We start from the raw sequence: 14,166 nt of genomic DNA on the forward strand, positions 1-14,166 counted from the left end.
TGAGAATCTGATGTACAAATACAAAAGACTCCAATGGCAACGGTTACATCTGCAAGCATCACTAGACTCCAAAATTATTCCACGTGGTCTAAGAATACTGAATATGCCTACATATGGTGAGTCTTTTCCTATTCTTTTGAGAAAATGGCAAGAATTGAATTTACAATTCAGTACAAAATATATGGATCTCTTAATTGACTTTTTCTACCCATTGAGAATGAACTTAAAGCTGAAATCATTGCCACAGAATCAATCATTAATAAGAACTTTGTACAAGATACAGTTTTTCTAAAATGAATGAACTTCAGGATAACATCATGTCATATGAAAGGAAGCTGCAAAACATTAAACTATCAAAACTTAACAGAGACAAAAAGATTTTGCTTTAAATAATGTCTTCTCATGGCCCAAAGAAAATAACTTTAGACATCAAACTGTTTCTGACAAGGCAAGGAATGTGCATACTACACCTTTAAATTCAGATTCCACCTATGCTGCAGTTACACAAGGCACTCCTGTTCTCTGACAACTGAAACAGCTTGTATGCAAGAGGAGAAGAACACCAGTTTAACTCTCCCTGTTTCTGAGTCCTCTGACCAACAAAACAGTAATTTAAAAGATAAAACAGTAAATTAGGAGCTATTCCAAAGAAAACATATGCAGTTTTACCATCTACAAGTCATACTTCATCGACTCTAAGAAAGGAAGGAACTTCAAACATACAAGTGACTAAAAACACAGAAAGTATTTTTAGATGCCAGCAAACAGGGCGACTTCACTTTGAGAGTACCACTACCTTACAAGAATCGAATGAAACAATATGTACACAAAGGACAGTCACTGCAACTGGGTTCACTGGAAGGTGCAGTACATTCTCCGAAGAGGAGACGGACTTAACTACAGGTTTGATTTTGAACCTTTCCTCTATTATTTTAACACGGGAACAGTTGAATGTTTTAAATAAGGGCCTTTCATTTATACCTGCTAGAAAGGCTAATCTTACAGAAATGATTAAAGACCTTAAATTATTAGGCAGGAATTTGTCTCTAAAAGTTTTGTTCCCAAACAATGTTACAAATAATATGAATGTGTTTAAACAGCCTAGCACTTTCATTCCTTATACTCCCAGTATACAAAGATTCCTTGATATATGTGAAACATCTTTTAGGCAGATATACGATGATAATTTGAGTGACTATTACTATGGAAATCTAAATACAAGTGAATATAGAGCACTGAATGAACTAAAGAACTTGAATTCTGTCGTTATTAAACAGGCAGATAAAGGTGGAGGTATTGTTATTTTGGATAAGCAATTGTATGTACAACAAATGTATAAGTTACTGCTTAATAATGATACATACAGAGGAATTTCAAAAGTTACAGTGAATGCCATCATTGATAAAGTGTCTTTTTTTGATTTTTGACTTATTAATTACTGATTTAATAGATGAACCACTGTTTAAATACTTTAATGTCTTGAATCCAACTATTCCTAAGATTTATGGTTTACCAAAGGTTCATAAAGACAGAAGTCTGCCACCAATGCGTCCCATAGTCTCAGGCACTGGTTGGTGTACAGAACCACTGTCTATTTATGTTGAAAGTACACTGCATGTGCTCTTAGACAAATGTGAAAATATTTTAAGAGACACCAAAATGTTTCTAGAGAAATTACATACTAGAATTGAAAGTTTATCAGATATTAATGACTTTGCTCTTGTCACTATGGATATAGGGTCATTGTTTACAAGTATCCCGAATACATGGGGCATTAATATGATTAGAAATTTTCTTACAAGAAATAATTGCTTCACCAATGAAAAAGTACAACTTATATGCAGTTTGTTAGAGATTATTCTGGAAAATAATGTTGTATATTTTGAAGAACAATTCTTTCTGCAACAGATCAGCGTTGCCATGGGCACACCATGTGCAAATAGTTATGCCAATATATCGCTTACATTCTGGGAACAAACACATGTCTTTTCTGATAAGAATCCTTTTATAAGTCAGCTTTTATGGTATACACGTTTTGTGGATGATTTTTTTTATTATGGAAAGGCAATATATCTGAGTTTATATTATTTATTAACTATTTGCATACAACTACTGATTTTCTGAGATTCACATACAATTTTTCTACATCTGAGATTGATTTCTTAGATGTACATATAATCAAATCAGAGATGACAGGTTTTGCCAGCAAAATTTTTCACAAACCCACGAAGAAAAATACATACCTTCACAAAACCAGTATGCATCCTAGACACATTCCAAGAAATGTGCTCAAGGGGCAGGTATACAGAACATTAAGATTACACAACAATGATAATGATGCAGTACTAGCTTTGAATAAATTGAAAACTGATTTTTTAAGAAGAGGATATAATATGGATGAAATAGATAGAACTATTTCTGATGCTTGGACACTCAGGGACTCTTAAATGTAAAGCATATTTTCAATCTTCTAATTCTATTACGTCAGATAGCAGTAATTTGAGAAATAATACACAAAATAATAGCATTAGAGCGGTTTTTCAGTATGCCAGTAATGTTAATCAGTATACTAATATTATTAAACAACATTGGCACATTTTACATGAGATTCCTTGTTTACATTCTTTCATTGGTAATGCACCTAGCTTCAGTTTCAGAAATAATCTAACATTAAAACAACAATTGTGTAATAAAGACGTCAAAAAAACTACCTATAATTCCAGGCAAAGGTACTTTTCCTTGTAGGTCTTGTACTGCTTGTACACATATTCATAGTACTACACCATATATTCATCCTGTTAGAAATTTTACACTATACTCTCATTCATATGCAGACTGTAAAACCACAGATGTTAATTATTTTGTTTCTGCCAAATATGTCATGCCTTCTATATAGGAAAAACAAATAGAAACTTAAAGGATAGAATATTGGAACACATAAGAGACATCAGAAATAACAAAACTACTAGTGCGCTTGCTCAACATGTTTTAAACACTGACCCTTCACACTCTTTCAAGTTCTTTGTTTTACAACATATACATAGAAATGTGAGGGGAGGAGATATAGAAAATTTCACAGAGAGCCGAGAACAAAGATGGATTATCAAGCTCAATGCTGATATATCCAGGCTTAAATGGTTGTACATCACTGGTTCCATTTCTTAAAGCTAGACGTCTTCAACACAATTAATTTTTTGCATAAAATAAAAATATATATATACATATATTTCTTTTATTATATATTTTGTATTATGCATTCTTTTTAAATATATATTATATATATGCATTTTTATGAGATTTAATTGTTTTAAATTAGATATGCATAAATATGAATATACTATGCATTTTTATTTATATGCATTTTTTATATATATGCATTTTTAATGAGATTATTTAACTGTTTTAAAATCAGATATGCATAAACATGAACATACTTTACATTTTTGTATATATATTTTATATTCACATGCGTATTTTACAATATTCTTGTCATATATGCCTTTAAATTTTCAAAAGTTGTATGATGTCACTAATTGGAAAAAATGTTTTGACTGAGAGTGATATAAAACAAGCAGTTGAACAGTTAATTCTTTGTCTGATGAAGCAACGAAGGTTGCGAAAGCGCTCACCTCTCCTTTTTACTTTGTTTAAATAAAGACGTTATTGTGTGGTACCCGGTATAGTGTTTTCTCTCATATACTTCTCTCTTTTTTTATATACTGGGCTTTACCTGTATAGCCGTTTTGCTTTTCGTTTATAAGATTAAAGTTGATACAGGTACATGCACCAGGGGCAGCACCTGCAGCAGAGTCTTCACTATTGATGCCAAAATCAGTGCCTAATAAAACTCATGACAAAGGCAACAAACCTAACTGCCCAAGACAGAAGCTCATAAGAACCAGTGTTAAAAAAAAACATCAGCACTGAGCAGGACCTTGACTGCCCAAATGGAAACATGAGCACATATGGAACCACTGAACCGAAGCTCAGCACTGAAGAACACGGGTCTTGAGCTCAAAGGTCAACCCATCAAACACCTACAATGACTGTAACAAGGAGGATACTAAGACGGACCCAGAATCTAGGGGCTACCAAGATCCTGGATGCCAAATGCATTGGTGTCAATGTCAATGAAATTGTCAGTATTGTCCAAGTGGAAAGCAATGAAGCAAGGGGCTATATGGTATCAAATTAGAGACGGCAACTGATGCTGACATTTCCCTTGACAACAACGTTAATGCTTTCAGCACTGTGGTCCATCCCATCAGGCTGGGCTCGGGTACTAGGGCTGATGACAAATGATGGGTAATAAAAGCTGAAAATAATGGTAGAGAAGTAGAATCTCTATCTGCACTGATAAAGAGGTGGGAAAAGATGGGAAGTAATTCAATCACAATCTTCTTGTAGTTAATATCACCCATCACTGAATAACTAAGAAATTAATGATCTGGCAGATGGAGGTCTGAAGGATAGAACCCGCTGGACTTCCATATCCAGTACAAAAGACAAATTATCCTGTGTAGTCATCCTAGGGGAGAAGCACCAACAGCAATTACAATAACTCAGAAACACCAGAAGTAGTGGTAGAAGAGGTAGAATCATCCACCACTGGCTTTTTTCTTATAAATGCTGTTAAAATATCTCTAGAACAGCCATCCCTGTCCTCCCTTCCTTTAGGCTGTCTATCGTTATTTTTACGTAAAGGTTTTACAGACCCAAGTTCAGTCCTGAATGTTAACTGGGTTTACTCTGAGATCATCCTGGTAGAAGAAATCCCTTTAGGAATGGACACAGGATACGAAATCAAGCCTTTCAAAATCAACTTCTATCTCGTAAGTGCCTAGCGTCAAAGGATTGAAGGATTTCACATTTTTCTTTAAGGAGTTCATTACTTAATTAGGCAATGCAACAGAGTGCTTGTCTTGGGGAGGAATTTTGAAATCACACTTGGTACATTTTAACAAATTGTAAGAGCTTTGCTAAATGCCATAATCAATAGCCAAAATAACTACTGACGATGAAAACTGAAAATGTCTGTGCAGTGTCACTAGTTTGTAAAGCAAATTTATTTTAAACATATAACTACTGTAAGAGGAAGTTAAATTAATTCAGCAAGTGATCTGTTAAAACCCCCAAACATTATAACCACAGCAGCAGCAGTAAGATGGCACAAGGAAAAGCACTATGGCTAGCAACAGATAAGTGCACAAACAGAACAAGGTTCCATTAAAAAAAAAAAAAAACAGGCACATGGATGGGGAAAGTACCTAAAAGGCTGCAAACAGCAACTAGTCTAATTCTGAATGTAGATCAACAAAAAAACAAAAGGTTGAGGAAGAGGTCCAAATATGCTGCAAAAATGTCACAATCTGCAACAAAAACTTGACAAAGGAATACTTGGATAGGATCCTAAGTACTTACTAGGCTACTGATCTGAGAGGATCGCAAGAAGGCTAACCTTACGTTCTTATGGTAGTTTTAGCCCATATACTTTGCATGTGAATAACCCACAGGTGGGAATATTTTGGACGTGAATAACCCACAGGCGGGAATATTTTGCACGTGAATAACCCACAGGCGGGAATATTTTGCACGTGAATAACCTACGGATGGGAATATTTTGCACGTGAATAACCTACAGGTGGGAATATTTTGCACGTGAATAACACACAGGTGGGAATATTTTGCACGTGAATACCTCACAGGTGGGAATATTTTAAATGTGAATAACCCACAGGTGGGAATATTTTGCATGTGAATAACCTACAGGTGGGAATATTTTGCACATGAATAACCCACAGGTGGGAATATTTTGCACGTAAATAACCCACAGGTGGGAATATTTTGCACGTGAATAACCCACAGGTGGGAATATTTCACATGGGAATAACCCACAGGTGGGAATAGTTTGCACATGAATAACCTACAGGTGGGAATATTTTGCATGTGAATAACCTAAAGGTGGGAATATTTTGCACGTGAATAACCTACAGGCGGGAAGAACCAGGATAAGTCAGGACACTTACTTGTTGATCCTATCCACGTCAGAAATGGGTGCTAAACTGAGGATGAATTTGTGGTTTGCCAGCCTTTCATCCAAAATCTGTTTTAACTACGTTTGAATATAGTAAGACATGTACTTCACTTTATGTGGAGTGGAAGACAGTTCTATAGAAGAGAAATTCACTGTGATATACAAACCATCCATTCAGCATGTTCTATTTATATTGCAAAAGAGACAGATGCCTTGTTCATGCTACCACTGGACTTGCGAATGTGTAACGGGTCTGACAGGATACGGTGTAGCAAGGCTCAATACCTGAAACGCAGGTTGTCTCTTAGTAGCCTTTATGATGCAGAGAACAGCGGCAATGCTTTGAGATGATCTGCATAGTTTTTGTGATTCAACCCTTGATTTTAAGAGATAAAGTTAAATAATATCTTGATCTTTCTATGCAGTAATAATACTCCAACAGTGAGAGTGCTTGCATCACTTAATTATTTACACTTCAAAAGAAACTTCTGCAGACTACCTAGTGTACTTAAGGAACTGGACAAATTTAATTTATTTGACATCTATTTACTGGGAAAGTCTAACTGGAATAAAAACCCATTTTCAGCAGACACCCAGTGAATAAATGTCACATTGACATAATATAGTTACAGTTAAATAAAATTATTACAAAGCCTAATACAGAAACAAAGCTAACACGATTCTCTTCTTACCTTGAAAAACAGAAGAACACATAAATGATGTTAGTAGCAAGCTCAACGCTTTGCTTCCAATCTTCCCTCAGTACTCGGGCCAAAGCTCCTAGCGCAGTCTCTGAAACAACATTGGGCGTTTTACATCAGACAGCAATTCAGCTTCCTAAAGTTACTATTTTTAGTCAAAACTTTGTTAGATTTTTAACTTTAATACACAAATTTTCTTTTCTATTAGGTTTTTAACTTTAGCAAAGAAAAACTCAAAAGACCACCATGACAGTAAAAATGATTTAATACAGACAAGTGCTTTCAGGTAGAAAACCTACGCTTTCTCAAGTCCTTAATACAAAATAGAAAAGCATTTCACGTTTTATACAAAATCCAGTGCAATAAACAGCTAATTAAAACAAACTATATAATTAAAACATTTAGCATTAATTCATTAATTTAATTTACTTAAGGGGACAGGCAACTAACTCCGGTTTAATACACACGTAGTTATTCAGCCCTGGATATACGTGCACCTGTAACCTTAACATCCATTTTAATTCAATCCATTCTACTTCATTATTATAGTTACCTCCCCTTTTATCACAAAAAAAAAATTTGTAGGTTTTTAACTTTAATTACATTTTCTCATCAGTCCGTCAAGCAGATCCAGACAGTAGCATGGCAGCCCTGTTAAAGTGTTATAGTTCTGCACTCACAGCACTTTCCATTACTAAGTAGACCATTCAGGCCAAAGAAGAAGAATGAGTGGTTCAACTCCTAAGACTAAGCAATCCATTGCATCCCATAAAACTCAAACGATAAAAACATAACAAAGCTCCTTAATTAATACTCCAATCAGTTTAAGTCAACTGACTAATAAAGAAATAATCCATCCTCCAAACACACTATTTTAAGTACTTTCTCTTTACTGAGCCCCGCCAGTACTCGCTCCACCCAGACTCCTGACCCCCGCCAGTACTCGCTCCACCTGGATTCCTGAGCCCCATCAATACTCACTCCACCCGGACTTCTGAGCCCCACCAGTACTCGCTCCACCCGGACTTCTGAGCCCTGCTAGCAGTCAGGCCACCTTAACTCCTGAGCCTTGCCAGTACTCGGACCACCCACACTCCTGAGCCCCCCCACTATACTCCTCACTTCATCTGTACTCCTGAGTCCCACCAGTATTCACTCCACAGGACTCCTAAGCTTCACCATTACTCTCCATCTGTATTCCTAAGACCCGCCACCAATCGCTCCACCTGTACTCCTAAGCCCCCCCCCCACATCCCTCAATTTCCTTTCAAATACATTAAAAACCAAGAAGTACAGCCTCTTCTTGAACTAAAAATGAACAGTACCTCAGGCAAAGATGGTGCATCTACCACTGCCACAAACTCAAAAAACAGAACCCATCACTGTCTGGCATTAAAAAATCTAAACTGGATAGAATTCTCCAAATACTTACTTTATACCCAGGGAAAAATAAAAATCTCCGTCAAAACCAATAAAGCAACTAGAATAACTGTACCATAAGCAAGAATAAAAACCAGAGTTTATTTAATCAAAATAACAAAACAAGTTAAGCCCTTTTATCCGAACAATCTCAGACTTCATCAGAACAATGTTCAAATGCCTCCAACCACTTTTAATGGGTCTATATTAAAATCTCTAAGTCTGACAATATTGAATATGATAAGGTCGACACTTGATACCGAAAGGGCACTACATTGAACTTTTAAATGGAAATTCTCCATAGGGGGAGATTTCCGTTTACTTCAATGTAATGCATTCTCGAAGTTGGTATATTTAAGTAGGGGGGTGTGGGGGGCAGGGGGGTTGCCTCCTTGCCTACACATTATTTAGGTTTTTTTTTAATTTAGTATTTTTTTTTTTGGTTTCGATGATTTAAGACTTCGATCACTAAAGTTCGATCTTTAGTGATTCAAAGTTTTAATTAAACCTTCGAGATTATAATACAGACCCCTTTTAATACCCTTCCCAAGCAATCAGAAGTGCTTTCTTCACAGCAAGTAAAACGATTTACATAAAATCAATTAACACAATCAAAATGTGCTTTCTGTACTGTGAAGTCAGTTCACTAAAAATCATGTCCATGTCAGCAATAATGCTAATAATGGTTTTGGAATTAATGGCGACCATTTTGATTTGGACCACTGGACTGGTGAAAGGTTTAATTTTTCTGACCTGAAAGAGCAGTTTAATGAAACCTGCACTTGTTTAAAGATAAACTTTCTCAAGTGCGTACCACACAGATAAAGAGAAGGACAATTTAAGTGAATGTATTAAGGTAAAAAGGGTGCTGAAGGGCTTGCATTTTACTAAGTTTCCTAATAATGTTGAAAGGAACAGTTTATTTCATAACGAATTGTTGGAGCTCTTTAACAATTTTAGTATTGAGTTAATAAAGCTCATGGTCAGAAATTACCAGTGTAAACTGAGTAAACTGTTGGATAAACTCAGAGTTTTGAACGACAGAATTACTGATGATTTAATGCACAGTGTTGATAAAACGAGTTCTTTTATTTTAAAGTATTTAAAGAAGTTGATTATGTTTGTGACAGTATTAACAAAAAGAAAATGGGTAAAATGATTAGATTTAGCGGAATATCGTGAGGGAAGAGCTTATCCCTCACCCAAAAGAAATGTTGATATGGCTGGTGACTTTTCTAATAATATGAATGGTGAAGAGATGGATGGTTAGAAGGAATACAAACTCGGATTGCTGCCTCCCATTTAGGGTACCCCCCTCCGAGGAGAAGTGAGCATATAGCAGCGAAACAGAAATTGAATGCTCACAGTATGAACAGGGACAAACACTTTCCCAGAGGGGGGCGGAAGAGGCAGAGGAGGAGGGAATGTTCATTTCAGCCATTTACAACAATTATTGAACTCATATGTACTGACTGACTCTTATAACATTACTGTCACACATGCTGGGATTAAGAACACAATTTGTAATTTTAACGTTTTTAATTACACAGATTTATTGGTCAACAAAAATTTTCAATTGTTTATAAAAGGTTTTCATTTTGTTCTTAGTAAGCCTCTTAGAGAAGTAGATGCAATGGTGGATTTAAAAATGTTTTTGCATAAAGTTAACCTTATTAGTGTGTTGAAAAATATTAACACAAACAATAACACAGAAAATTTTAAGGAAAAATACTGTGAACCCACCCTTGCATCCTGCCTTAAAAATTTTTGAAGAATTGGTCAAAGCTGATTTGAGAAAATTAAAGTTAATTAAAAAGGGCAGCGTTTCTAATTTGTCTGAAAAATAATAAACCCTGCTACAGCAATTAGCTTTATCAGGTTACTGGATTATGAAAGGAGGTGGGGTGGTAATTATGGATACTAATGAGTATGATCCTCTCATGTTTAACATACTAGGTGATGACCAAAGGTATAATTTGGTTTCTAAAAATTAGATCAACATCTCTTACTCTAAAATTGATTTTTTTTAATGACCATATTTTTTCAGGGGAGTATAGATAAAAACTTACTTGATTTTTTGCTAGTGAACAATCCCTGTATACCCTCCATTTTTGGTATACCTAAAGTTCATAAAAATATTGAAAAGCCCCCTTTACATCCAATTGTGGTGGTGGTGGCCGGGTCCAAAACTGAACCACTAGCTATACTGATTTGTGATCAAAAGTTAAAGTATGTTTCTTTGATTAAGCATACTACCAGGAATTCATGGGATTTCCTTAGGAATATTACAGTTGATATGACGAAAACGTATTTTTTGTTACTATTGGTGTTACTGATCTATTTTCAAGCATACCCCACACAAAATGTTTAAAAGTTTCAACAGGTTCTTATGGACTGTGATTATTTAAATAATAATGAGGTGAACTTAATTTTAGAATTTATGGAAATGTTATCTTTCGGCTTATTCCGGTTAGGGGTCATCACAGCAGATCACCGGTCCTCTCATGATTGGCAGTGGAGTTTTTTTACAGTGCCAAGTTGCCAGCCCGATGCCCAACCTTCACAGAAGGTGCATACACATACACACACACACACAAACACACACACACCTACCTGCATGTCTTTGAAGTTCAACTGGCCACTGGGAGGACATCCAGACTCCACACAGAAGGCACTCCAGCCAAGAATTGAACCGAAGAACCTCTTGCTGTGAGGTGACAATACTAACCTCTGCACCACCATGGCTGTTTTAGAATTTATGGAAATAGTCTTAAAAAATGTAGTTTATTTCAATGGAGACTATTTTCAGGCAAATTCAAGGGGTGGCCCATGGGCACAAATTTGGTTCTTTATTATTGGGAACAAAAGTTTGTGTTGTCCTCTGAATTTTCTTTGAACATTACTTGTTATACACGTGTTTTAGATGACATCTATTTATTTTGGAAAGGTATGGAGGAAGAACTGAAAGAATTTTGTGCTTATACTGAACGTACTACCCTTTTTTTAAGGTTCACCAATTTTCATTCCAAGGAGGCCATTAATTATTTACATGTATGTATCTACAGGATTGGAAGGGGAAGACATTTCAGTTGAGGATTTTCCATAAGGATACATTTTCCAATTCATATTTGCAGTTTTTTAATGAGCACCCTTTTTATCGGAAGAAGGGTACAGTTAAAAGGCAAATGATCAGGGCTTCCAGAATGACTACTGAGCAGGTTGTAGTTGAAAAGGAAATTAACTATATTAAAAATATTTTTCTTGAAAGATACCATCCAGAAGAATTGCTTGACCAGCTAATTTTACAGGTCAAGGACACGCGTGAACATAGTTATGGGCCCATTTTAGGTTTACAAACAAGTGTTCAGGTAAATGGACTTGGTGAAGAAAAATTACAGGATATGGCCTTTGTTTACAAATACTGTTGTAACTCTAGTGACTTAGAAAATATTATAAGGAAATATTGGAGGGTTTTAACGTTAACCTCAGAAATTCATAAGGTAATACCAGACATACCTGTTTTTGTTAGGAGAAGGGGTATGAACTTGAAAGACATTTTGGAGAACACTGATAAGTGGAAAAGTTTGAACACTATTAGTGCTAAGAAACCTGGTACTTACTCAAGTGTGGTTATTGTAACCAGTGTCAGTATATGTTAAATGCTAGAGGGATTGTCTGCTTTGTGAAATGCACATCCTGTATTAGCTTTTCTATAGGAAAGACAGAAAGGGCACATGTTTATGAGCACATTTAAGATGTGGGCCATAAGGAAACATGTTTATGAGCACATTTAAGATGTGGGCCATAAGGAAACATGTTTATGAGCACAGTTAAGATGTGGGCCATAAGGAAACATGTTTATGAGCACATTTAAGATGTGGGCCATAAGGAAACATGTTTATGAGCACATTTAAGATGCGGGCCATAAGGAAACATGTTTATGAGCACATTTAAGATGCGGGCCATAAGGAAACATGTTTATGAGCACATTTAAGATGTGGGCCATAAGGAAACATGTTTATGAGCACATTTAAGATGTGACACATTGTAAAGATTCTAATGCATTATACAGGCATTCCAAGGAATGTCACATTAGCAAATTTTGTTTATTTTAGAACAAGTAGTTCGGGTGCTCTGGTTTCCTCCCACATCCCAAAGACATGCTGTAGGTGGACTGGACACTCCAAATTGGCCCTAGGCGTGAGTGCGTGTGTGTGCCTTCTGTGGAAGGTTGGGCACCGGGCTAGCAACTCGACACCGTAAAACTCCACTGACAATCATGAGCAGACAGGTGATCCACTGTGGTGACCCCTAACCGGGAAAAGCCGAAAGAAGAAAAAGTTCATGACCCCAGGGTTGGACCTTAGGAAGCAAAGTTGGAATACAGGGAGTTGCTTTGGTAACTAAGATTGAATGCAGGCAGATTCCCAGGGTTAAATAATAATACAAGTATTTCCAGTGTTCTTAAATTGAGGGCTGCCAAATTATAGAGACAATTCCTTTATTTTTACGTATACATGCTTTTAAAGATGTTGCGCTCAAATTTATTTTTAAAGGTAACAATTTTATTGTTTGATCAGAACAATAAAAAATGGCTTGCTGACATGGACTTGATTTTAATGAACCAACTTCACAATACAGAAAGGACATTTTGGTTGTTTTAATTTACTTTATGCAAATTGCTTTACTTACTGGGAAGAGAGCATGTCCGATTGGTTGGGAAGGGTTTTAAGAGGTTGGAGGCATCTGAACAATGTTCTGATGAAGTCTGAGATTGTTCGCATGAAATCGCTTAACTTATTTTATTATTTTGATTAAATACACTTTTTTTTTATTCTTGCTCATGGTACAGTTATTCCAGTTGTTTTACTTTATACCCAACTTTTAACACTCCGTAATATGGTCTACAAGCCCCTAGCCTGCCCAGCTCTAAACAACATCATCAACCCACACACAATCCAAACAGATCATTTAGGTCCACAGATAAAGATCTCCTCAATATATCCAAACCCTCCAAGTCAGCTGGATAAACCAATACTCCTACTATGTTGCAAAAGCTTGGAATTCTCTTCCACTAACTGTGAGAACAACTTCTAACCTACTTGTCTTTAAATCTACTCTGAAACAACACGATTAACTCTTGGCTGTGCCACTGGGCCAATCCAAGCTAACCTTTACTCCAGATGAGGCCACACAATCTCTCTGTCTTCTTCTAAACTTCTTCAGACTGTGTCTTTTACTTGCATATGTTGAAATTTAATGACAGTTACCAAACACTCACAGCAATGCGCTTAGTTCTTGGAACTATTGCAGTTATGTTACTGTATAACCTTTATTTTATTAGCAACTATGTATCTTCTTTTTGTAACTCATGCAATTCCATATCTCTGTATAATTTTTGGGTACTTTTCCGTTATCGGGGCAACACGTCTAATGAGCGCTTGGAATCTTACCACGCGCTTGCAGTTGCTGTTGTGAACTACTTGATATCATGCTGAAAGGTTTTTCTTTATTTGCACTTTATAGTATGTTGCCACTATGTGTTCTGCCAATGCAAAGATGCTCGGGGGTCCTTTCTGTAGTTTAATAACATAAGTAAAGTTTGTTTACGTTTTTACATGAAATTACAGCAACCACCCACTTTGACGAATAACAGACTGTGATCATCTTATTAAACGGTTCTAGTGAACTGGCCATACAAATGACTAAATATTCCGATTTCTGAATGTGTGGATAGGTACCCGCTTGTCATTGCACAGAAGCGCAAAACATAATGCACTGTTCCCTTTCTATTCACATTACTTTACAAGTCTGGAAAATGTATTTCACATTGAGTAATGACTTCAAGTCATTTGCTGTAATTTTATAAACCTTATAAGGCCATTTGAAAATTTATGTCCAGTTCTACAAACATGACACACAATAAATCACACAGTTATGAGATCGGGTTGGAATGATGTCCTGTGCGACCCCAAATAAACCTGCTCATGTCAGGAGACTGTCAGCCAGCTG

The 14,166-nt window shown here is 36.1% G+C and overlaps 1 protein-coding gene across 1 annotated transcript in view; it reads right to left on the reverse strand.

Moving 5' to 3' along the window:
* The window catches only part of KIFAP3 (kinesin associated protein 3), a gene marked incomplete in the record, with an annotated part of 1,467,647 nt that overhangs the window by 1,183,272 nt on the left and 270,209 nt on the right, over positions 1-14,166 (reverse strand). The window contains 1 exon segment of the mRNA XM_044085270.1: positions 6,727-6,826. Within this exon segment, the coding sequence (XP_043941205.1) occupies positions 6,727-6,826 (100 nt within the window).

Source organism: Protopterus annectens, chromosome 10.part0 (assembly GCF_019279795.1).
Source record: "Protopterus annectens isolate FY-2018-M chromosome 10.part0, PAN1.0, whole genome shotgun sequence".
Taxonomy (NCBI): domain Eukaryota; kingdom Metazoa; phylum Chordata; order Ceratodontiformes; family Protopteridae; genus Protopterus; species Protopterus annectens.